At 38.9% G+C, this 25,766-nt stretch overlaps 2 protein-coding genes across 7 annotated transcripts in view; both read left to right on the top strand.

Moving 5' to 3' along the window:
* The first annotated feature begins 15 nt into the window (after positions 1 to 15).
* Positions 16 to 3,334, top strand: cfap53 (cilia and flagella associated protein 53). 2 transcript variants are annotated; one of them, XM_027003863.3, is made up of 8 exons: positions 16 to 234; positions 609 to 838; positions 926 to 1,099; positions 1,311 to 1,614; positions 1,772 to 1,990; positions 2,217 to 2,433; positions 2,790 to 2,892; positions 3,055 to 3,334. In XM_027003863.3, the coding sequence occupies exons 1-8, from the start codon at positions 82 to 84 to the stop codon at positions 3,272 to 3,274; spliced, it is 1,620 nt and encodes a 539-aa protein (XP_026859664.2). In that variant the 5' UTR covers positions 16 to 81; the 3' UTR covers positions 3,275 to 3,334. The 2 variants fall into 2 exon arrangements, with proteins under 2 accessions (XP_026859664.2, XP_026859654.2); XM_027003853.3 differs by having other exon boundaries at positions 30 to 234; positions 3,009 to 3,334.
* Positions 3,335 to 4,246: 912 nt separating this feature from the next.
* The window catches only part of myo5b (myosin VB), a 38,481-nt gene continuing 16,961 nt past the window's right edge, over positions 4,247 to 25,766 (top strand). For 3 of the 5 annotated variants that reach the window (XM_081719722.1, XM_081719720.1, XM_081719723.1), the window contains exons 1-14: positions 4,247 to 4,443; positions 16,007 to 16,117; positions 16,601 to 16,772; positions 18,944 to 19,088; positions 20,136 to 20,292; positions 21,512 to 21,655; positions 21,769 to 21,850; positions 22,091 to 22,198; positions 22,321 to 22,430; positions 22,980 to 23,245; positions 23,734 to 23,815; positions 23,940 to 24,080; positions 24,384 to 24,506; positions 25,159 to 25,242. In XM_081719722.1, the coding sequence (XP_081575848.1) occupies positions 4,414 to 4,443; positions 16,007 to 16,117; positions 16,601 to 16,772; positions 18,944 to 19,088; positions 20,136 to 20,292; positions 21,512 to 21,655; positions 21,769 to 21,850; positions 22,091 to 22,198; positions 22,321 to 22,430; positions 22,980 to 23,245; positions 23,734 to 23,815; positions 23,940 to 24,080; positions 24,384 to 24,506; positions 25,159 to 25,242 (1,755 nt within the window). In that variant the 5' untranslated portion in view covers positions 4,247 to 4,413. Of the gene's footprint in view, positions 4,444 to 5,715; positions 6,218 to 16,006; positions 16,118 to 16,600; positions 16,773 to 18,943; positions 19,089 to 20,135; positions 20,293 to 21,511; positions 21,656 to 21,768; positions 21,851 to 22,090; positions 22,199 to 22,320; positions 22,431 to 22,979; positions 23,246 to 23,733; positions 23,816 to 23,939; positions 24,081 to 24,383; positions 24,507 to 25,158; positions 25,243 to 25,766 lie in introns of those variants that run through there. The other 2 variants (XM_081719724.1, XM_081719721.1) reach the window with 2 other exon arrangements.

Here is a 25,766-nt window from a genome sequence, read left to right as displayed (position 1 = left end):
CATTAAAAGCCAGCAGGTTCACGTGCCCTGTTGTTGCCGTAGGAACCACGGAGTGGTTCCGTAAACAGATGTGGTTGATGAATGAGATCTTTTCCTCCGTTGACTTCAAAGACAGTTGGTCAATGCGATATATTGCCTTTGAGACCGAGGTTTGGGTCAAATATGTTGATCGGTCAGAGAAACAGAACGCAGTGTCGAGAATTCACTGGACCCACCCCTCATTCAGTGGCAGTGGTAAGATGACATTGTGACCAGCTTTTCGTCTTTCAGAGATGTTGGTTAAGCTAGCTAACCTAGAAAACTACTTAGTTTACTATAAGACTGGCTAGTTAGACTATAAAATATCGGGCCATTTGTATGGATAAAATTAACATAACTTCATGCAGGATCACAATCAACAAGAAGGGTATTTACACATACGTAGCTTTACCAGTGTAAAAATATGGGCCACGATGTAATTACATTTCTGGTGGTCGTGTTTGCTTTTTTTTTTTTTTTACCACACTGATATTTCTGCAACTTTTAAAAAAATATAGTATGCTATTAGTGGTACTTAGTTGTTTTTTTGTTTGTTTGTTTGTTTTTTTTTTGTTATTCACATTTTCTAGAGAGCACGCTATCCCTCATCCAGGCCTTCTGATTACCTTATTCTGGAACGGCGGAAACAGGAGGCTGCTCGGAACAATGTGTTGGCGTTTACTAAGGACCAAAGCGCCTGTGATTTCAGAATGCTCTGGGAAAGAAATACTGAACGGCAGATGGTATCGGCCACTATTGACAGGCGTGTGCAGGAGGCCATGGAACAATACCAAATAAGCATTGATGAAAGGAGAGACAGGTTTTCCAGTCATTTCATTTTTACATTGCATAGGATAGGATTTTTTAAAAATTAGAACATTATCACTTCCCCTGTCCTTCTTTGCAGGCTGCGTGAGATGCTGGAAAATGAGGAGAGAGAATATCTGAGAGAAATGAAAGCGAGCAAAGAGACTGTGCTTGAGAAGCAAGCTAAAATGCGTGAGAGAGCAAAGTATCTTCTAGAGAAAAGGGAGATGGAGAGACAGAAATTTGTTGCTGACAAGCTTGATCAGCTATTCAGGTAGCAAAAACAATCTTTCTACATAGCAAATATCACTATCCTACCAACTTAAAAGAAGAAACACAAAATGCATCTTACACTGCTTACTCAGAGATAAAATAAATACAGTTGTTGCAATTCCTATTAAGTGAAAGGGATATTAGACTACCTTTCATTAATTAGACCTATTTCATAAGATAATTCCTGTACGTCCCATTCTCCTGTGTTTCAGCGAGCGGAGTGAAGAGCTGCGTGCTTTGCAGATGCACCGCAGACAGGGCGAGGTCTGTGCGGAGCGTGCTACACAGATCCGTACACAGGAGGAGACATCTCGCCTGCGACGGGAAGAAGAGCTGCTGTTTGCCCAGCTGTGGGAGAATGATCGACTGGCCAAAGAGGAGCGCAATAACCATGAGGTCCAGCGGCAACAAGAAAGCAACCTTCAGCAGCTGGCTTTCCTGCGAGCTCAGATGGAGGCAGTGAAGCAACAGCGGCTGCAGGCCAAGCATCTTAAAGAGGAAGAGGCTCAGCTACTGGTGCAAAACAATTACTGTGATAACCACAAACTAGCAAATTAGACACTAATCGCTGCAGTCCTCCAAATGATATGTCTACTGAGTAATGCATATAATGCATAATAATGCAACTGTAATACTCTTTATATGCTGAAGCCTGTGTGCTTGTGGCATACAGTGTGAGCAGAGGGAAGCACTGCGTCTGGAGGAACAGCGTGAGCACAGGCACAAGCTGCTGAGTCAGGAGAGCCGCCGCAGGCAGCTGGACCGCTCGCTGAGGCTGAAGATGAAGCGTGTGGTGCGGGAGCAGCAGGAAGAGCTGGCCCTGGACATGAGCATCCTGGAGAAGCTGCTGGCACAAGAGAATGATGAGAAAAAGGGGGAGACACTCAGGAAGGTATGGTTTTGCACATAAAACATTATGTAAAAGTGAAGCCTGGAGTTTAGTTTGTGGTGAGAAGAGAAGAGTTTGGGTAAGTAAGATGATGATCGAGACCTGTCAGAGATATAGTGTGGCAAAGTGAGACCTTTTAATTTAAACCGTAATCTGTTCAATCACAAGTCATTTATAACAGATGTGAACAGAAATGCTAGCAAAAGAATGTGCTGTTGATGTTGAGTAGCTGGAACTACGGGAGGAGCAGCGGAAGTATCGTCAGTACCTGGCGGAGCAGCTGGAGGAGCAGAAGCGTCAGGAAGCGGAGACTGAGCAGGTGATTGAGGCTGAGCTCCAGAAGACCTGGGCCCACAGGGCAGAGCAGTGGCGACTGGAGAAAGAAGCCAGAGATGGACTCATGAAAGATGTGCTGCAGACCCTGCATTTACAGATCCAGCAAAAGTGTAAGGAAGAATATTCTCATCAGATATTTGAACAGTATAAAGTACTTAAGAGAAACAGAGAAATTTGAAATGATGAATATGCTTCAGGGATTTGTAGATAATATAACTGAGAAAAAAACAATTACTGAAAAATTAAGAAATCTCTATTGCTGGCATATCCAAATAGGATAGATAAAAGCTGAGCTGGCACTGACTGCTACACATTTGCTTTAATCAGGAGTTTGGTTATGCCCTTAAACTAAAAACTAGCCATTTTACATTATGGTTAAGCTATTATAACTTATCTCTTATTCTTTGCTTGTTAGAGAGTTTAGAGATATTTGTTTTTTCTTTCTTTTTTGGTATTTACGCTTCAGTGCAATGGAATAATCAGAAACAGGCTGAACTTGCTAAAGAAAGAGATGAGCTGAACAGTAAACTCCAGCAAAACAAACTGTTGGATGAACAAGAAAAGACCCGGTGCGTTTCATTCAAAACTATCACCATTCGTTCTCTCCCTCACTCTTTCTCACTGTTTCTTTTTTTCCACTTTGCACATACTCAAGTAATTAATATAATGGTCCACTGTTCCACAGTGTCAGGGATGCCCGTCAGGAATACCAAGCTGACTTGTTGTCTCAGATTTTGCATCAGCAGCATCTGCGTGAGGCAGAACAGGCTGAGAAGGAGAAGGAGTTCCAGATGGGCCTGCTCTACCAAGAGAAGTACAATCAGAAGATGCAGGACATCCTATCCAGGCCTGTCGCCAATAGCACTGCAGTTCACCCCTTCAGGAGAAGGGATCGACCAACCTCACGTTAAACGTATCAAGATGGTATGTTTATTTCTAACAATATTGTAATTGCTCTAAAAAGCGAAAAATGAATAAAGTATTATCAGCAAGCTCTTGCACTATTTTTGACTGATGTGTCTAGAAAATAAAAACAAAGAAATTCAGCAAAAAATACATATCAAAATATAGCAAGACAAATTAGCTGGATTCAGATGAGGTCAAAACAGGAATAGGCATCCCCCCCCCCCCCCCCCCAAAAAAAAGTCTGACCACTCAGAGTTAAGTAATTATATGAAAAACAAATGTCCTGCTTTCCTTCGAGACTCAAGAAAGGTGATGATCAAAGCTGCATTTACTTTTGGATTATACTGCAGTATGTTCATGTGCATAGCTAAAGAACCTGTATTTGCTAAACTTGTCCGACTTGACTGACAAGACGTTGATGAGGTGAATTATTTGGGGTTAAATTAAATACACCTCTGTCAAATCAGTGAATTTCTTGAGATATTTTATGTAAGTGTTCTCCTTATTTAACCAATGAGTTATTGTGACACTCTAAGTTAAGTCATGTCTTCTGTAGCAACCTTTGCTCATGTTAATGTCAACAATGTGTAACACCCTGCTGTTGCTGTGAGACAGGCCTACCCACACATACCTTACTGCATGTGTTATTAGACTTTAGTTTTAAATTTGTATTTAGAAATTTATAAGTACTTCCACTAACCTTGACAGGGAATGCTATAATCATGTTCAGTGCACTAAATAATGTTCCTCAGGAACATGAATCACAGTGCTGCAGTATATGATGTAATCTGACAATAGGCTCTTATCCAACAGCATGCTTGCTCAAATAATTACTGCAAGTGCAACACTTTTTGTTTGTCAAGGCTTGACAGCTTTGGCATGTTAAAGACTTCTACACCCCATACCTGATGAAGGTGTGTTTTGGGAGTGGAGCAGATTGACTGATGCTGGTTGTGCCTCCTCCTATTTTCCCACAGGCTTTTACTCAAGTCCTTGTATGAGTCTGCAATAGTTAGTTCAGTCTCAGCATAAAGTTTACAACTCTCTTATCTGAGTGCTCTGTATTATCCATTTAAAGATGAAATGAGAAGAAAGAGAAATTGTAAAGTGCATTTTAAATTAGTTCTTTAGAACATTTCTTTTGTGGATATTGATACTGTCTTCACTTAAAAGGAGAAGAGAGCATGGTGACTGAATATGAGCTGTATGTCAAGGTAAATCAACCTGTACTAGAGAATTCTATTTTACTATTGTAATAGTCTAATTGTTTCTGAGCTGGATACAGAACTCAAGTTGGTTTGTGTTGCTTGTGTCTAATGTGACACAAGATCACTGTAGAGATTCTAGTGAGGGAGTAAAAATAAGATACATTGAGCTTGACTTGAACTTGTTAACCTTGCTGAGATTAATCTTTCTTTTATGATTCATAAAAATGACATAATATGAAATGATAAAAAAGCCCTAGTACCATAGCATATCATAATTTTGAACCAAGTAGCTTTTTAATTACCTCCCAGTTTGCAATGGTGAACTCCACTCTTATAGGAGTCTATCATATATTGTAAACGTTTTATACCTGATTTTTTTCTGTAACACTAAGATGAACAAATATCCATCAGAAGCAAAGACTGAAAGAAGGAAGGAAAGGGGGAAAAAAAATTATTGATGAAAGCCTCCCTCCTGGGCTTAGGCCTTTTGTCGCCATTGAAACAATGCAATTTAATGTCCACACACTCCAGCTCATGGAAAGATTGATAATTAGCTAGTCAAGGGCCTGTCTGTCCTAAGAGCTGAGGTCACTTTCTAAGATTCTGTGTCGTAAATTAAAGTAACATAAATGACGTGCTTATAATTATCTGCATTCGAGACCTGACGAAATAAAAATTTAAATAACTTAATATATATGGTGTCGATTTGTAGGAGAATAAGGGATAGACTCAAGTATTACATACACAAAATATTTAACACTAAAATTCATGACAAAAATAAAGGTAACTAATAACAGCAAAAGCAGGCCGCATGATAATTCATGAGTGGGAACTTTCGTCCGTGCTTCCCTGCAGCCTCCCCAACAACAAATTAGTCCAATTAATCCTCGAAATATCACCACTTTGTTCTTGTAACTTTACGACTTTATTGGCGAAACATAAATACAATTTTCTCGTAATATTATCTTTTTATTCTAAAAAAACGACTTTATTCTTGAAATATTACGATTTTATTCTCCAAATGTGATCCCGTACGGCTTTGTATCTCGAAATATTATGACTTTATTCTCAAAATCTACTGTTCATTTTTTTAAATAGTTGCCCTAAAACGCCGTAGTGGAAATGTGGTTTCATGACTTACTGCATAAAACTGGTACTGTATATTTTTCCTCGAAAACTCGATGTTTCAACTGCTGCACTGTAATGCAGTGCGCCGATTTGCCTGAAGTCGTCACTCTCGGTATCGGTATCGGTTTGACCGCGTTTGGCAGGTACACGCCGCTGTACCTTCACAGTCAGTAGCAGAGTCTGTGGATACGGGAATGGAATAAAGGAACTTACAATAGATTTATGTCCAATTGTTCTTCTAGATTATTTATCGAAGTAGGTCTTCGAACAGTTTTTGCTCTTTGGTGGAAAACAAGTTTATTTTATCCCAGAGAGTGTATTAGAAAAGCGGTTTAAGAGGTAAAGAGCAGGTTTCTTAACTCCTCAAATAATGGAAAAAGACGGAAAAGACACCTGCCATGAACAGGCGAGGGTCAGTCCTAAACGGCTAAGGGCCTAGCATGGTTGTTGCTGTAAGATTAACACAAATCTGGAATTATTAACGCAAACAGGATTTATGGCACGGAATGGACACGAGACGTGTAACGTCGATTATATAAACTGAAGAAAATATTACCTACTATTTTTAAACGGAAAGGTAGTTATAAAGTCAGCCTGTTAATGTAGTTGGAGCTCTTTTGGGACCATGTCAGTAAACGAACTCTTCACCAAGGTGAGTTTCTTGTTAGGTATTCGTGGCGATCTTTAAATTTCCTTTAATAATGTGTATTATTACCATACATACATTTTGTACAAATGCAACTTTTCCAAACATTGCAGTCTCTGGCTAGCTAGCTAGGATATTTCTACTTCCAAGTTAGCTATCTTAACTAAACTAGGTTAGCTGGCTAGCTAGTTAGATTTAGCCGTATAACACCAATTTCTAAACATTTCTATCTCGCGTAATCGTAGGATGTAGTTAGGTTACCTTTATTAGGCTGATGATGAGTTACAGTGGAATTATTTTTTTTACAGCATATTTTAGAAAATAGTTCTCATAAATATATTTACATCTTTAACAACTATAACTTCCTTTTGCAGCAGTAACATACTATGAGCAGGTAACCTATACAGGTAACGTTAAGGTAGTTTCGGTCTGTCCACCAATAGTTTCGGTGTTCACGACAGGCTGCGTAACTTGTATCCTAACTATAATGGGCAGACTACTTATTTGCGAATAATTATCAGTAGCAAAGATAAGTTCAGGGCATGGGCATATGAATTATTGTTATGTTGTATAAAGTGTTTAGCGTACACAAATACTTTATTACATCTCGAATTAGGATCGAGACACTGTCACAGCAGGTGGACTAGTCCATGGACATGATAAATGTACAATGTGGTTTTAATTTGAAATGTCAGCATCATTATTAAATACAGTTGAATCAATGTGCCATTTTATATCAGGATTTACGAAAAACTCTTGTATTACTGCAGTATTTTTCCCCGTATTATTGAAATTACTTAAGCAATTAAGAAGGGCTCTGCTCTGCATGACTTATATTTTTGTAAGGCTAAAGATTTTACACATGACCTGATCCGTTCTGCATTGTTTCTGTTAATTGGAAATGGGGGGGGGGGGGGGGAAGATCATTTATCTTCTTGTTTTTGAAATTTAACAAAATATTGAATTAATAATTTAAATATTGGGCATACACAACAATGTTTAAATACTAGCAGTAACTTATTTTACTATATGGTTCGCTTGATGGGACAGTCAAAACTGGCTGCAGAATTAAACATATTTTAATACATTTTTGACCTCTAATTAATTAAACTGTCAAACTATGTGTGATTTGATAAGCTTTCATTTAGCAGTATGCCTGTCATACCACAAGCAAGTATTTCAAGTTAGAAGCAGTGATTAGCTAATCTGTCGAATTATACATGTTTGTAGGAGCAAAAACTAATCTTTCAAATCACAGTTGAATGCATGAATGCTGGTACTCTTTTGAAGTACAATTTTTTAATCACACTCCTGATCATGGTATTCTGAAGCTAGGCCTAATCAACCTTACTTTTAAGAACTGTACTGCCTTACTTGAAAGTGCATGAGTAGCTTTCATACCGAGTTCCCAGAAAATTGTAGTTTACTGCATTTAGTAGAAGTTCTTAGCATAGGACACGTGGCGAATAGAACTCAGCCTCCAGTTAGCCCAGGGTACTGTATATGCCTACTGTCATTTCATGGTGGCTTCTGCTGACTTACTAGATCTTTCCATGATTACAAGAATAACTGTGGTGTCAATATGGCAACCCTGCCGATATTTATTTATAACAAAGATATACTTTATTGTGTTAAGATACAAGTCTGTTTTCAGGCTTCAAAATGCCTATCCTTATCTGAAGATGGCAGATGTAATATTTAGCCATGTGAAGGCAGTTATAAATGCTAAAACTATAAATCCTCATTTCTCATGTAGTGCTTAATCATAAATAATGATCTTCTTAGTAATCTAATCCAAAGTGGAGGTAGCAAATCCAGAAGTCCATCTGTTTTGTTTAGGATGGCTTTGACCAGCTGGCTTCTTTTAATCAATATATATGCACACATGTATACAGATATGGCTGCCTTAGCAACCTTGGTTTCTTTTGCCACAGACATAAAATTAAATCCAGTTATTGAATTACCAAGTTTGTGAACAGTGTGCATGTAACCCAAGTTGTCACTGCTTTCCTGTTATTGGGTAGTATTTTGTAATGATACACAGGCATATTAGAATGGGGTTAGTTTGTGGCATGGTGTACCTTATCCTCCATAAATATATTCTTATGGTGAACTCCCCCAACAGAATCCTGAGAAAACAACAATCTTCTTCCTAGCCATACATTTCCTAAAAGACATTTGTGCTCCAAGATGTCTCAAATTTGGTCAAAAAGACAAGTTGTGAATCAGTTTCATTTGTCAAGTTGTCATTGTAAAAATAACAAAGTTTCCAGTAGGGTGGTTAAAAAAGACTGATACAAAGCCAAGATACAGAAAAGTAGATAAACAAGTAGCATAGGTCCAGTGGGAGTGGAGCTTAGAGCCAGGTGTGTATGCTCTCCCTCCCCCACTGAGGCTGGATCTATCACGCATGGCTGAGTTTACGTCATTCAGGTCCCTTTCATGCCAGAAACCGAAAATGCTAGACAGCACTACTTTAAACTACTTTTAATCAACACCTATTTTGAACAGGATCTCCCTTTATTTTGGGCAGATGTCTCAGCAGTAACTCAGTACATCTACAGTTTAATACTTTGTGAGCACAAGTGGCTTTTTGGGGAACTAACAGAGGGTATGATTGCTACTTGCACATTTGTGCTTTGAAAAGTCACATCCAAATGAAAGATAATATTGTGCAGATGTTTGCTTCATCAGGTCTGCAGTCAAAAAGTCATAATATGATAGATAAAAGGTTACTTCTACAGCAAGCATTTACTTCAAGAAAGTTTGCCTGTTAAACAAAGCAAAAGATGTGCAGTATTGGCACGTTAGGAGAAGGTTAGTGGTATCACATGTCACCACAAAGTCATTCTTAGTGGATGGTCTGAAGATCACAGGAGAAAATAGTCAGCACTTCTTCTAGGACACACCCAGTGTCTCTGAACCTAAGGGCATTGTCACTATGCTGACATACTGCTGGGTGTGGCTAGGAGAGCACAGGAATGGAAATAAAGTTTCTGTCTGGACATTCCCACCATACCTATATGTAAATAACAGAATACTAGTGAAAATAATGAACCATGAGGTTCTGAAATCTCATTTCTTCCTCCTGACCATTATTACTACATAATTTATTAATTTTTTTATTTTGCATCATTATCAGCAATGTGTAGTTTTATGTACTAGTTCACACTAGTGATGTCAAAGGCTTTGTTCTACTTACATCTTCAGAAGAGTGGTTATTGTTGATAAAGCCTTTAACTTTACCTTTGAAGTTATATTCTTATTCATAGAAGCCTTGAGCCTTGTTCCTGACAGGAAGAATGACACTTAAAAAAAACCTGTAGTGCAGGTTTTCTCTTCCTCTATTCAGCTACTTCCCTTCCACAACATCAGGTTTCTCATATTATTAATCTGTGGTCTTGATTACTATGTTGCACAAGAATAATATGGACCTATGGTGGTGTAGGGAGTATGTGACTCACTGAATAGAAATGAATACTCCCACTGTCCTCTTGACAACTGAACGTGGGTGCTAATGGTTGGTTTAGAATGACTTTTGAACAAAGTGGGGGAAAGTAGGAGAAAGAGATGTATGGGAAGATGCCAATGAATATTGTTTTTAACTCTACTGCTTAGATTGTTTTTGTATGATGAGAATGTCCCGATGGAGACACTTAAATGGATCTGATCATAATACTAAAGAAAGAAGCACAATCTGGAACATGCTACTTAAAAATCTAAAATCTTCCTCAATGTCTTGTATATGTCTGACACATTCTGGCTAACATGTAGAAGTTACACTATAGTAGAGGTTTCACTATAATGGTAGTGAGAAATGTATTGTTTTTGAGGTGTGTTTTACTGTTTGATAATTGGAGTTTTACTCACAGTCCTTGTGATGAGGTCCAGGTCTTCCAGATCCTACATTCCCTTTGCATAGGAGTCTGAGAATACAGTATAATTCAATCGACCCTCTAACAGATTTACTTTTCTTTTATGTCTATTCTCACATGCAAGCAATATGAGTGAATATGGGCAGTGGTAGCTCAGTGGTTAAGGTACTTGACTTGTAATCAGATCAAGCCCCACTCCTGCCAAGTTGTCACTGTTGGGCCCCTGAGCAAGGCCCTTAACCCTCAATTGTTCAAGTTGTATTCAGTCATAATTGTAAATTGCTTTGGATAAAAGCATCAGCTAAATGCTGTAAATGTAAAAAAAAAAAAAAATTGTGTATGTTTGTCCTTAATGCCTGGGAACCTTTTTGTGTTCTTGCTCTTGAATTTCCTTTTCTTTGGTGTCATATTTTCTGAGCAACAACACATCTGTCAGTCAGTCAGAATGGTTTGCCAGTTTTGACCAGTGAAACTGCCCTTATCTTGCATTAGGGGAAATCTAACCACGTTTCAAAAGTCAGACATCAGATTTCAAAATGAAAATGGAATTGACTGCATATCCGGCCCCACCATGGTTCAGTTCCTCCAGCTAGATTGAATCTAGGAGAGTAACACCAACTTCCCCCGTCACTTTTAGGTGTCTTAAGTATTTCTACCATTATGCCTATGCTTGGTAAAATTCACAGTATACCAAACCCCCACTGCAGACCTAGATTTAGAGTTTGTGCCAGTCCCAAATTATGAATTCACTGTTATAATCAAGATTAGTAGCAGGACTAGCAGGACCCCAACTCTACATAGTAACATTAAAGGAGTTTACCAAAAAGTCAACTATTGGAAGCAATATGTGCATACATATTACATAGTAAGTGACAGATTAAATCTGCACATACCTGTAGGCTGTACATAACTGTAACACTGCACATACCTGTAAGAGTGACTTATTTCCCCTGGTAATACTTCTGACAAACATGTACTGCCACATTGTAATTGAAGTCATTGTTTAAAGAGGAGACTAGGACAGTGTGATTTGACAGATGAGATTCTTGTGATTAGTATAGGGCTTTCCTTTGTATTTAGGTTTACAAAATATGACTGTATATACTATGTCTCCTTGAGTACATACTGACAAGTCTAATTTAACTAAAAAGCAATGAAAGGCTGTATTTAAGTATTTTTAAAACCATTTCTCTGATGAGAATTAGGACTATTAAATGAAAATTAAGAAATATTCCCAATTTAAATAAATGCATACATTAGTTTGGAAGTGTTTTGTAAAGAGGTTTACATGTATTCCATTCTGTTATCTCCTGTCACTCTGCCCTTAATTTCTTGAATTTGGAAACAAACATAAAACAAGACAAAGTTGCCTGGGTTCATGCAAACGGAGTTTAAATATTACTGGAGTTGTCATAACAGACTGGTGTACTGTTGTGAGAAAATGTTTTACAAATCAAATGAATTGGTGCTGTCACATTGGACAATTTGCATGAGACAATGCGTGATATGCAGACTTAACATGATAATGGTGCTTTCAAGTTCTCATAAGAAACCTTCTGACTACTTCAGTTATTTTAGTGGAAGAAGGTTTTCAGATATAACCTGCAAAGTTATGTAAGATGTTCTGGGTCTTTTATTATAGTATACCATGTAGCTCCTCCGAAGGCTCCTAAACTGGTTCCAATGAGTAGTTCTGTGACTACAAGCTTCACAATGTACATTTGATTATCTCACTTATATCAGTTAAATTTCCTTCTACTGTTGGAGGTTTCCTAAAATGAGATTGAGTGTTGTTCTAGATATGTTTACACATATGGATGCCCTTCATCCTGCTTTAACTCAACTCACCTTTCTGTATATACTTAGATCACCCAAAGTACTACACCAATATCCTAGATGTTGAACACTTCCTGGAATACAAAGATGCTTTAGGCATCTTAATTCTGCAGCTTTTGCCAGTTTATCTTAATATTTTGATATCACTCTTTATAGCTTTAGTTCAAATTGATGTCTCATTGATATGGGACCTGATATCTTGTTCTCTTGCCTTATTTGTAAGTTGCCTCTCTGAAAGATCTGTAAATACAGGTATATACTTTCTGTACCCTCGGTTAGAAACAATTCTAAGTGTGCTTCGACAACCTCCCACAATATTATGATAGAACCTAATTTCTCTGTCAACCTTTACCAGGTATAGCTATTTTACAGGTAGTTATATAATTTTTGATAAGCCTGTGCACAATACATGCTGACCCAGAACTAGAAATAATTATTTCCTATGAATGCTTTGGTTTAAGGCTGGCCATCATCCATTCTTTTTCAGAAACATGGGTCAATCCATGGGTCAGTACACCTGAATGATTGGGGTGAGAGGAACATGTTTGTCCTGTTTGAGCATAATGCTGTTACATGTGCTGTTTATCCATAAAATGTAAAAGTGGAACTGTCTGCTTTAACTCTGAAAGTGAATTAAATAACTGGACATTGGATATTTTACATTTTGGGTCATTCTTCCAGTTCTTGGTAAATGATCAGAAGAATGCAAAACTTTCACTGGAACACTTAACATGCTTAAATCCCACTTAATAGCCTCTCTTACTGTTTCCAGGTTAATAAAATCTTCTGAAAGATACCCAGCTTCTTAAACTAATGTCTACAGCCATGACGGAGAGCACAATGTTTGTGGTGTGTATTCATGTTAGTCCAAGAGGATGTTTCGCAGTGGTTGTATTATGCAAACAACTGAGCATGTCTGCCAACACACTGGAACTTATTAAAGCCAGCAATGTCCAGCTCCTCTCCTGGAGATCTGCCTCTTCACATATTCTTTACATGCTGTACAGTATATGTTGGCTGTTAGTACATATTGCTTGCCTGTCCAGCCTTTTAAAACTTGCTGTATGATTTTGTTTGTTTGTTTTTTAAATTGTTGTTCTGCAAAAGTGCAAAGCTGTGGGGTCTCCTGCTGAAGGAGTTTGCATCAGGAACAATGTTGCATGAAACTTCTAAATCTCTGTCCTTCCGAGCTGAAGCCCAAAGCACTTGGCACTGTTGCTGCCTTTAAAGATTAGCAGCTCCCTTTGTTCACTCAACCTTATTGACCGTTGTCCACATTGTGCCACTGCTCATCCATTTGATAAAGCAAAATCTAACAATGACCTCTCCTCCGGCTGAGCCACCTGCTGGGATCATGAGTAATTGAGATTCAATGTCTCTCTGAGCCTGGTCTGAGTGATGCAGACCTTTGTGATCTCTCTGTGTTATATTCTTACTGATTTATTTATGATATACGGTGTACATGCATTGTATGCTCTGCCTCAGTGAAAGTTTGATTTCAAATTTATTGTAGTTTCATATATTTCACACTAGGACAGGGTGCTTTGATTTTAGACTTGATCTTTGCGCATCTTTGGGAAGATGAGTAAAGCCTTCTGTCACCCCCCCAGTACAATGCACAGCATTTCTTAAAACTGCTCAAATAATGACCTCTAACACAATAATTGATATCACTAAAGTACATGTGAAGATGTCACATGTATTATTTTAGAAAGGGCATGCTAATTTGCATTTGATTCATTTCCCTTATCAACCACCTTGTAAACAGGATAAAAAAACATTTTCTTGCTCTGCTGAGTAACTGCTGTTTCCTTGGGGAAGAGGGTAGAAGCCCAGTTTCTAATAGGAGGGTGAATCTTAAGTTTCACAGCAAGTCAGCCTGCTCCGTTCCCAGGTGTAAACCTGTATGCATGTCACATGGATGCCACATGTTCCCCTCGTGTGTGAAGTACAGTGTGTGAAGTACAGGTTCTGCTACAGTGATGACTGATCATAGATGGATGTTCTTATCATGGTCATGGTGAATAACTGTTAGTAACCCATTAACTTAAGTAACCCATTGCTTATTTACTGTTGCTTTACTGTTGATATTTCAACCCAAGTTATAATATATGTGGCATGGTTTGTTTTGAGTATTGTTAATTTCCATAAAACATTTTTTAAGTGTCTGATGATGAAAATTGAGGGTTTTTCTTCACAGATTTGATGAGGTTGTGCTTATGATATAACCACAGCACAGCTTTTGAAACCAATAACACTGTGTTTTCACATTTCACATGTATAGAGAGTACTGGCCTTACTTGCTTTCAGGAGGAGGGAGGGCTGATAAGTACTAATTTCTTCTTCACGGGCATCCTGCAGTAGCTGTCTGTCTTTTTTACAGAGCAGTGTGCTTTCACCTTTGTTTCTTTCTTTGCCTGGGCATGCTGGATAATTGTAATGTATAGAGACTATAAGGATGCATTCACTAACTATCCAGATCTCCTCAGCATCAGGACTTGTTTTGCTGCTACATCAACAGCACTGGCTATATGGACCACTGATGGTCATGAGGGGTGTGTTTTCCTCCTCACCTGCTGTGAAGCCCTGCCACATGTGTAGTTTGCTTGCACATTTTATTAGTGTGTGAGTGGTGAGTGATGAGAAGAGTTCTGCAAATGGGCTTGACTTTTCTTGCATTTTTATGAGTTGGTTGTTTGCCGGATTGCCTGCCATCCTCCTCACTGAAGCAGCTGTGACAGGGGATCAGAGATGAAAAGTTAATGATAGAAAATTGTCTTGTGACGTTGTTTATGCAATGGACAGCAACTACACAAAAGCATCCTCTAGTATCTCCTAGTTCTAATGAAACAATGTCCTTATGATGTCTGGTCCCTTTTCTGTGGACAGAAAGGGCTCATAGGCCTAATTATAACAATATTGCTGCTTGGCTTGTGTAATGTTAACTAATAAGTACACATGAATGGAGCAAGAAACAAGGTGGGAACATGTCCAAGATTTACATTACATTTATCGGATTTAGCTGACTGTTGTCCAAAGTGACTTACAATTATGACTGAACACAACTTGAGCAATTGAGGGTTAAGGGCCTTGCTCAGGGGCCCAACAGCCGCAACTTGGTAGCAGTGGGGCTTGAACTGGCAACCTTCTAATTACTAGTTCAGTACCTTAACCACTGAGATACAACTGTCCAAGATGAGCCAAACAAGTCCCCTTTTGAGAGACGAGCATCTTTTTTGTTTGTTTGTTTCATTTTCCTAGCAAGCTGGGCCATGACCCATTTCAATTTTCAGCAGGGTTCAGTAGACAACGATGAACAGTAGACAACACTCAAAAGTTGCTGAATTGGTTCTGCTCTGCCCATCCCGTATGTTTCATGCCGTCACACCTCTGTCTCTTTGATGGACCATCTCCTTTAATTATGTTTAGATACTTTTTTTTTTATTTTTATTGTGTCATAAAAATTCTGGAAGGTTCATTTTTACAAGGTAGGCTGTGTGCATCATTGTTGGCTTTAGCTGGCATATATAAAATGAAATACTCTAAATTTTAGGCTTTTTTTCCTATTGCATTCCATTGGCCTGTCTGCAGTAACCATTTTAGGTCAGAATACAGTTCTCAGTTGCAAGGCTTTGGAAGTTGGCAAGCACACTGCAATACTGTTCATTTGACTATGTGGGTGTGCTCTCCTAGAATTTTCCATTAACTCCTGGGCCCTGGGCTGAATCTCAGCAGATTATTAGACCACATAATGTGGGTAAAGTTGATACATCATTGTAGTTCTGACTCTCTTCTTCATTGTTTTTCCCTCCTTTTGCATACATTCACTGTGGTGTATATTTAGTAGTGAGGGGGTAATATGAACTGTTTTACAGAATTACTGTCAGCAGGTGTTAAAAGATGTAGAGGCTATAGCAAATCAGATCCAGTCTTAGTACAATCCAGACATTGATCAATTGTAGAATACTAGCCCAAATCTAGTTACAGGCTTTGAAAAGTGTGTGTGTGTGTGTGTGTGTGTGTGTGTGTGTGTGTGTGTGTGTGTGTGTGTGTGTGTGTGTGTGTGTGTGTGTGTGTGTTTTAGTACACTCGGGTCTGGATCCCTGACCCTGAGGAAGTATGGAAGCCTGCTGAGATTATCAAAGACTACAAAGAGGGAGATCCAATCCTGCATCTCCGACTAGAAGATGAATCGGTAAGTGATTTTACTACTCCTAAAAGTAAATATGATTCCATCAGGCATTAGTTAAATAGCTTCTAAAGCAATGTAAATGCTGGATTGATGAGGGATGCAGGGCAAATTCCACAGAGAGTAGAAAGTTGGTTAGTAAACTGCTGTTATGTTCTAAAACAAATACATAACATAACAAGGTTCACTGCTGCTTGCTTACCTCATTCAGTATAGTATTGTACTTCCTAGTCGTGGGTCTCTTGTTTTTTGATCATGTTTTAGAAGGTAGGAAGTGGGGGTCTTCAAATATGTGCAATCTGTGTAAGAGGCCTCTCTCATAACAATGTAGCATGCCATAGCATTTATCTATGACTTTATTGTCCTTCAAAAATATCTTATGTCTCCAAATTCTGATTAAATCTGATTAAAATATGAAAGTTTAGAAAAAGAATCACAGAGTTCATAGTTATACTTTCCTCCTCTGCCACTGTCACATTTACACTTCAGACATTAGAATATCCAGTTGGTCCCAAGGACAACCCACTTCCCTTCCTTCGGAACCCAGACATTCTGGTGGGTGAGAATGACCTCACAGCACTCAGCTATCTCCACGAACCTGCAGTACTGCATAACCTCAAAGTTCGTTTCCTGGAGTCCAACCACATTTACACATACTGTGGTAAGTCTCTTAGTTTCTCTCCTCATGAAAGAATTTGCACTAGATTACCTTAAAATCATACAACCTCTGTTCAGGTTTATTCAAAGTGTACATACACTACATATCCATTTGTAAAACTGACCCGTGTTCAGGTTTTTTTTTAAATGTACACTCTACTTATCAATTTGTAAAACTGACCTGGGTTCAGGCTTTCTCAAAGTGTACACGCTCTACATATGCATTTGTAAAACTGACCCATTACCTTCAATGCATTTTCATCATTCACATCTTTCCCCTAGCAGCAAACTTTTTATCTGAGGTTTGCTGCAGTTCACCATACAGGATTTAATGGAGGTGAACAAAGAGGATGTCTCCATGTTGTCTGCTCTGGTCTTTATCATGTGTAGTTTGTCCATGTCTGTAGAAACGTGCCAGTGGTTGCTAAAAGAAGGCACACAGCTTTTCAGTGTTCTTTGTTAAGATGACTCTCATTCACATTCTTTAAATTTTCACTTTTTCTACCAAATATTAAGTGAAAACCAACATATTTCAAGAATTCCAAAGACTAGGATCTGGCATGCTAACTTAATGATTTAATATGAAGTGCTAGTTTTATAATGAGGAGAGACAGATGAGCCTGCTCAATGCCAAAAAATGGCATTGGAAAGCAATGTGATACCAGTGAGATGAGCATAATGCTTAAATATGCTTAAAATGTGGACAGCCCCAGTTGTGAAGGATAACACAAGGCGGTGGTTCAAGCCCCACCTCTGCCAAGTTGCCACTGTTAGGCCCCTGAGCAAGGCCCTTTACTCTCAATTGCTCAAGTTGTACTCAGTCATAATTATAAGGTGCTTTCGATAAAAGTCAGATAAATGTAAATGTCAGCAAATAATTGCACATTTTATGGGGTGTTTTGTTTACAAACTAATGCAGTCCATCTTTTATGCACATGTTTAATGTGTTTGTGTTTGTCCATCTTTATTGTGTTTAATGCATTTTTGCCTCAGTCTGATTTTTTGGTTTTTTTGACTGAAAGCTTCCAGTTTATGATTTATGTCAGAGCAGAACAATGCATGCAACTTCCTTGATACAGTAGGTCTGAATGAAACCCCCTCCAACACACACACATGACCAGTGAATAGTGACACTTTTGATATCATCTTCCTTGTTCCTCCTTCTATGCCTGTCAGAGAGAATAGTTTAATGTGCTATTTGTGGGAAAAGCACATTGAATCTAGTACTGAGGGACTAGTGAGTCTTACTAGAGTCTTACTTTTGACTGTGAATATTAGGGATTTAAAATTTTCTAATGGCTTTTATGGGTTTCATCCTGTTATTAATTCAATTCCCCATTCTTTTCTAAATGCATTGTAAATAATTACCTCTTTAAGAAAGGAAGTTACCATTGGTACTTAATAAACAGTGCTTTATCGTGACAACTTGGTCAGTTGGTCTGTCATAAACCACTGGCTACAGTACCATTAATCATTCATTACTTGTACAAGCCCTTTTAGAGAAGACTCCCCAGCAGCTTGGTTTCACATGCTATCTCATTGTGATTTAAGCTTAGTGCTCATTTTATTAGTAATGATTCTCAGTGGCTTTATGCACTCCAGAAACTCTATTTTACATACCTCCAGTTGTTGTTGGGGAGGGGAGGGGAGTCACATGATACATTTAGGCCTAGGATAAATACTAGAATATTAGAGCAATAAAGAATCAAAACTTTCCAGATAAACTGTTCCCAAATCAAGATAATTATCATTCTTGTAATGAAAAGATGTGAAGTATTGTGTAGTTGACCAGTAGTATAGCTTCATATTTTGATTGCCGTGTGCAGCATAATGTAATATGTTAAAACTCACTCATGTCGCTCACTGAATGATTAGACATTATATCTGCAGTGGAATACTCCTCTGAAGCCTCTGGTTCATGAGGATATTCATGGCACACAAACTTTTTACAATTTTTAAATACTAACAAACATTTTTCAATACAGCACTAATGAACAAAGAATATATTCTGTAGGCCTAGTTGGTCTGTTGGTTCGATTGCTTACAAGCCTTTGTACAATATGCTATCAAAAGTACTTTCATTTTTAATCCCACAGATATTTATAATGAATGAACTACCAGTTATTATTGTCCTTAAGGTGCTTTCCTAAACTCAGACCAATACTCCCTCCCCAGGTATAGTACTGGTGGCAATTAATCCTTATGAGCAGCTGCAGATCTATGGAGAGGAGGTCATCAATGCATACAACGGGCAAAATATGGGGGATATGGACCCTCATATATTTGCAGTGGCAGAGGAGGCCTATAAACAGATGGCCAGGTATGTAGAGTGCATTCAAGTTGCTGACTTCACATAAAACATTTAAAATCCAGTCTTTAGTCTGGTATAAATGTTTGCAATATGTTGTACTGCTCACATAGATATTGGATATTGTCTTCATTAAATGAAGGATCAAAGTGGTTTAAGACAATATTTTATCACATCAATTTTTAAAATTTTATTTTACAATACATAAGGGATGTTTAGGAGACTGTAATTTGTATTGCATTAACCAGCAGATCACCTCAGTTGGTTCAGTAGTTGGACCTTGAGTGTGAGTTCCTTGAATCATCTCAAAGTTCACCCTGTTGATTCAGTAATGGACAGAGTGGGTGGATAATTAGAGTGCTCACATCTTCGTTGCTGATGCCTTTTTGTTTTTCTGTGGGAAGCAAGAGACAATTCCATTTTCACAACAGGTTTGAGTTCAGTATAAGCAGCACCCACAGAGCTACCAGAGTCCTCAGTAACATGGCCAGAGTCACAACAACACAGTAAACTGAGAGCGGTAGAAATTTCAGGAAAATTCTATAAGCTTATTATTGCAAGGTGCATTATCTACTCTTCATTAGGTTGTCTAGGGAGAATCCTTTTTCTGCAAGTCATTTAGGGTGAGCTTATATTTCAGCTGAATTGAGTTTCCAGAGCTTGTCTTCTCTATTTGGTGTCCCTCTGGCAGTAGGAGAGAGAGAGAGAGGTGTGGTTGTGTCTGGTGCATAGGGACTCCAACTGGAAAAAGGATATGCTTTGTTTCTGATATATGTCAAATGGAAGATATTCACTAAGACTAGACATTTGACAAAGTGTGAAAGTGAGGTTTAGATTAACCCATAACGAGTGGTTAACAAAGTCAAACTGGCATAGGTTTTCACTGACCATGACTGAGATAGCTATAAGACTTGGCTGCACCTTGTGTTTTCATGCAGTTCATTTCTCTCACCAGCTTTATCTTACAGTGCCTTCAGTTGGTATATATCAGAGTTAAAGGCACACAAGTTATGAAAGATGTCTTTCCCTTTGTAAGACTGTTGGCTTTGCCCCCTACAGGGATGAGAAGAATCAGTCGATCATTGTGAGTGGAGAGTCGGGAGCTGGGAAAACTGTCTCTGCAAAGTATGCCATGCGCTACTTCGCCACTGTGGGAGGCTCAGCCAATGACACGAACGTAGAGGAGAAAGTGCTGGCTTCCAGCCCAATCATGGAGGTGCCGTTGATTTATAAAGCTTTAATCAGTAATAGAATTGATGTTATTATTAAGGGTACTTGACAACTTTGTCACTTGACAACTGTGAATCCTGTCAAAATCAATCACTGAGGTGATTAGGTCTTCTTTTGAAGAACAGTTAGTAAATGAGACTGCCAATACTCATTTGCAGCATTAGGTGGTGTGGTGACAGAGACTGCCATCCCTGAAGGAGAGAGGGTGATGTGATGGGGATTGTCATTTCTGGCAGGTGAAATGGGCGCAGTGGCTGCTAAATCTTTGGTCTGGTGGTCAGTGCATATGTTTAACTTTAGGACCCAGGTTCAAGACTCGAGTATGGTTGCTACCCTCCACCTTTGTCACATTGACCCCCCCCCACCTCCGTGAGAGGATGGTATAAAGCCCAGTGTGTGAACCCAGGTGTGACCCTGGATGATGAGGGTTGCATGGACCTATGGAATGGTGAAGTAGAGGTTCCTCACCAGGGTTCCCTGCAGGGGAAGGCAGAGTGGTGAGAAACCGTTTCCCCCTGAAGGAGAGAGTGTGATGCCTCTTTGGTCCTGTGGTCAGTGCAAGTGTCTATCAATTGTAGGACCTGGGTTTGAGACCTTGGTGGGGTTGCTGCCCTGCACCTTTGCCACAGGTGGTCACTATACTTATTAAACATGTAAGAGCCAAGCTACTGAGTATCACCATGGTTGTTTTAGTAATTTCCCTCTCAGTCTCACATGCCTTACCACAGTGCCATAAAAACTGTACAGGCACACTTTAGCTTCCAGGAGTGTAGTTAAATCACAGTGTCATCCTGTGTCTGTTTGAACTGATAAGAAGAGAGAGGTCTCAGTCTGCTCTTCATGAAGCCAGTCTAAGCTCAGGGGAGAACTAAATCTCTCACTCGGTGATGTTACTTAGTTGAAATAAGACTTGATGACAGAATGCTGCTGTCAGGATGCAGAGAGAGAAATCCCTCTCATTTTTACCAATAATCGATGACAGTTTAGAACAGAAGATTAATGGTAATCAGTCTTAGAGTAATTATTTGGTTTAAAGCAACATGAACTGAATATTCCAGTTAGTGATTACTGTATTGTGCGTGTATTGTACATGTGTCAACTAAATGCTGTAAAAAGATCATGCACCTATCTTGCATCAGTCATCTGATCTTACCTGCTCTCAGTATCTCAGGCATTTTTCATATGTGTATGCCTTGTTCTCTCAGGCTATTGGCAATGCGAAGACTACTCGCAATGACAACAGCAGTCGCTTTGGGAAATACATCCAGATTGGCTTTGACAAGAGGTATCACATCATTGGTGCCAACATGCGAACATATTTGTTGGAAAAGTCCAGAGTGGTATTTCAGGTGAGTCGGAAGGGCAGCTTTCAGCCTTAAATCAATGCAAGCCTGTCATTTCACCAGCTTCCTTGGGTGAGCAAAGCATTTCCTTTAGCACTAAAGGCAGTATATGTCTGCAGGCTGAAGATGAGAGGAACTACCATATCTTCTACCAGCTTTGCGCCTCAGGCTCCCTCACAGAGTTCAAAGATCTAGCTCTGGGTGAGTAGAAGACTCTAATATGCTGGCATTATAATAATTCTGCAGAGTGCTAATACAATATGCTGGTTCATAATATTATTTTTCTCCCACCAACACGTGTAACAGTTAAAAAAAAAAAGTATGGTGTACTGATAGTATAGCATATTATTTTCTAGCTGTTATACATGAAAATTCTGTACTCTGTACAGAAGATTAGTATGTACAGTGCTTTGATTACTACCATACCTTCTTTATTCAAAGCCAGTGCAGAAGGCTTCACTTACACCTCTATGGGTGAGAACATCTTTATTGATGGCGTGAATGATGCTGAGGATTTAGTGAAGATGAGGGAAGCACTTTCACTGCTGGGTAAGGGCCACATTTTCCTCTTCATTCGCTCAACTGTTAGCTTCATCATTTCATCTAAATAATTAATGGAATATCAGGTGCTTTGTTCATATGTACATTTTCACATCTGTTATGTGGCAAAGGTATTAAGGAGAGTCATCAGATGAGCATCTTTAAGATAATTGCCTCCATCTTGCATCTTGGGAATGTGAACATTGTTGCTGAGAGAGATGGAGAGTCATGCCATATTTCAGTAAGTTCTCCTTAAGTGAACTGACCTCATTACTGGCCAGATCATACTTGCATCATCTTTCGTGGGCTTCTCTTTATTTCATTTCCTCTTTGAAGTGTATATCTTGGGGTGTTCAGGCTCTGTAAGATGGGTGGGAGGGGGTGGTTTTCTCTCCTGTGAATCTGCAGTAGTGCTGTACTGGGCACCTACCAGCTCATGTGTCAACAGAACTGGGCAATCAGTGCTCTGCTCAGCCAGATAAGCAGCGGTTCAAGCAGACGTGGTGGTTGGCTTCAGGTCTCCGCTGAAGCACAGGCTCCCCTTCACTATCCCAGATTTAGTTGGGCTTATGCAATAATTAGTAGAGGCCAACAAGGAGATAATTGGGAAAAAATAAAAATTTATTTTGAGATTTTTTTGTAGTTGTTCTAATCTTTACTGTTAATGCTGTTGTACTCTTGCTGTGCTTCTTGTCTTTGCTGTGAGTGCAAAAAAGATACACTGGCCTTGCTCTTTGGTTGCAGTGTTTCATTTCTTATGTATGCTTGTTTCTCACTCTTTGGCATGCAGAAGGATGACCTTCACCTGCACCATTTCTGCCAGTTGCTGGGGGTGGAGCTGGAACAGATGGAGCACTGGCTCTGCCACAGGAAACTTGTCACCACCGCTGAGACCTACGTGAAGAACATGTCCCGCGCACAGGCAACCAATGCCCGTGATGCTCTCGCCAAGCACATTTACGCATTTCTGTTCGACTGGATTGTGGAGCAAATCAACAAGGCCTTATACACCTCCACCAAACAGCACTCCTTCATTGGAGTGCTGGATATCTATGGGTAATTCTACTGGGGTTGCTTGAAATGACTACTTGAACAAAATAGATCTTGGCAGGACATAGAGATGTTTTTTTAATTATTATTATTATTATTATTATTATTATTATTATTGAAAATTTCTTTTGGTACTATAACTAGACTGTGTGTGTGCATGGGTGTGTATGTCTAAATGTTTTTGATTGAGCATTTATGTTATGTATTTGTCTGGGTGCTCATTGACCTATCCTTTAGTTGCAATTACATTATTCCAAGACAAGATTAAAACATCAACTGGCATGGTCAGTGTTTGTTTTTAAACCAGTGACCTAAATGGTTTCCTGGAGACATATCTATATATCAATACAAGAACAGTGGAGAAAGAGATATTAGTGAAAGAACTTGTGCTCCTTGGGAAAAAAAGAAGGAAAAAAAATACCTGAAAAGTATCTTCTTTGCAGCTCTCCTTAAAAACTAATTTTCCAAAGAAAACTATTTTAATGTTTTAACAGATTTGAAACATTTGAGATTAACAGCTTTGAGCAGTTTTGCATCAACTATGCCAATGAGAAACTTCAGCAACAGTTTAACTCTGTGAGTAAGAAATGTTCAAAGGTTCCTCCCATTGTCCCAACCATGCCCCCTTCTCAATTCTGCATTTTGAAGTATATGTTATACATGGGCCTTAATAAATCCTTCCTCCTTGCATTTCTTGCAGCATGTTTTTAAACTGGAGCAAGAGGAGTATATGAAGGAGCAAATCCCATGGACACTCATTGACTTTTATGATAACCAGCCTTGCATTGACCTTATAGAGGCCAAGCTCGGTATACTGGACCTGTTGGATGAGGAGTGCAAAGTTAGTACCTCTTCCAGGCAATGAAATGTAGTTCTCTAGATAATTATTCTGCAACCCAATACATTTTACCAAAGAGATTAGGCTCAAGTCTTGCAGTGTGTTGTATGTATACCTTGAGCCTCATACCAATATTTAACACATTATCTATACTTGGGTGTAGATGTAGCCTAAGAGATCTTGGAAGTTGTTGAGCATAATTAGCATCAAACAAGTGTCTTTGCTGTTCATCCCAAATAGAAGCAGATGTTTGTATTCTTGCTAGTTCAAACTTTTCCATGCTCTCTCTCTAATGTCATTTCACAGGTACCCAAAGGAACAGATCAGAACTGGGCTCAGAAACTTTACAGCAAACACTTGAGCCGTGAACACTTTGAAAAGCCCAGAATGTCTAATATTTCATTTATTGTGGTCCACTTTGCTGATAAGGTAGGTTAAGTTTAAGTGAGGTTTAAGTAGGTTAAGGTTAAGTGAGGCTCAAAGTCTCATTGGTACGATTTTTGAGCTTTGCTTGCATTGCACCCCATACTGTGCTGCTGTTGCCCCAGCCATAATCAGCACTCAGAATGGGGACTGATGAATGGTGTGTTAGGAACTGTAGAGTGAGGAAGGTCAGCGCTCCTCTAACATCCTTGTATAGCAAATGATTGTTGCAGCAATGTAGTGCCCACAAGGCTTTGCACATGCACACTAATGTCTCTAGGTCTCTCGGAGACAACTTGTTGAGAAATAGAAGTGCAAAATTTACACTCCATATCATTGAATTCAAAAACAAATAGGATAAAGTTGTGAAACTGATCAGTAATTAGTATGAATGATGCACAATGAGATTTAGGCTCCACCAAGAGGTATTATTACCTTATATGCTGCAGACTTGTTAGATTATTATGACACTGTCTGCAATTTCAATATAATAACATTTAAACTCCAAAAATGGAATAACCAAACAACCTCTTCAACTAAAGATTTGTTGATTAGCATGCAAAAGTGGATATAACAGATTTTTTTCAGCTGTGATATCTTGATGGTTCTCTGACATGTTGATGTAGATGTTCAGCATGATGTGTCTATTCTCTACCAGGTTGAGTATCAGTGTGAAGGCTTTCTGGAAAAAAACAGAGACACAGTATATGATGAACAGATCAACATTCTGAAGGCCAGCAAGGTAAAACTTGCGAAGAAGCTTGCCACAGTTCTGTATCTCCTGAAGCTCCACTATATTTGTCTCTTGGGATGAAACTGTGAATCTGTATAGTTAGGAACTCACATAAATGCATGTTCTAAGGAATTTAAGTGGCAAAGGGTTTCAAAATATCTTCACTTGGTAGACATAGTATGGGCTAATAAAATAAACATCACTTTCAGCCAAATGTTTTTTGACATGACATACCTCATTGTCTGTATTGTGTCTCAAGGCCCCTTAACAGCAGTAGGCATGAGTTTGTTTGTACCTGAATGCACAGCGAGCTCCCTGAGGTATCAACTTCCCAGCTATAGTGGGATGGTACTGAGAAACAAACCTTTAAAGTCTGGAGTGGCTTTACTTAGCTTGGGGTGTGACTGAACGCCTAAGTTCTTTGGAACTGATGGAAAATGTGACGATTGTCTTACTGTAGCATTTTTTTAAGCATTTGTTTTTCTTAGGTCTGAGAAGTCATGTAAGGAAAGTTGTAACACAGAGTCTAGTTT

The sequence above is a fragment of the Electrophorus electricus genome, chromosome 8 (assembly GCF_041902795.1).
Source record: "Electrophorus electricus isolate QZ-2024a chromosome 8, ASM4190279v1, whole genome shotgun sequence".
NCBI classification, from domain to species: Eukaryota; Metazoa; Chordata; class Actinopteri; order Gymnotiformes; family Gymnotidae; genus Electrophorus; species Electrophorus electricus.
Note: the sequence above shows the minus strand (reverse complement) of the source record. Positions and strands in the feature narration are given on the sequence as shown.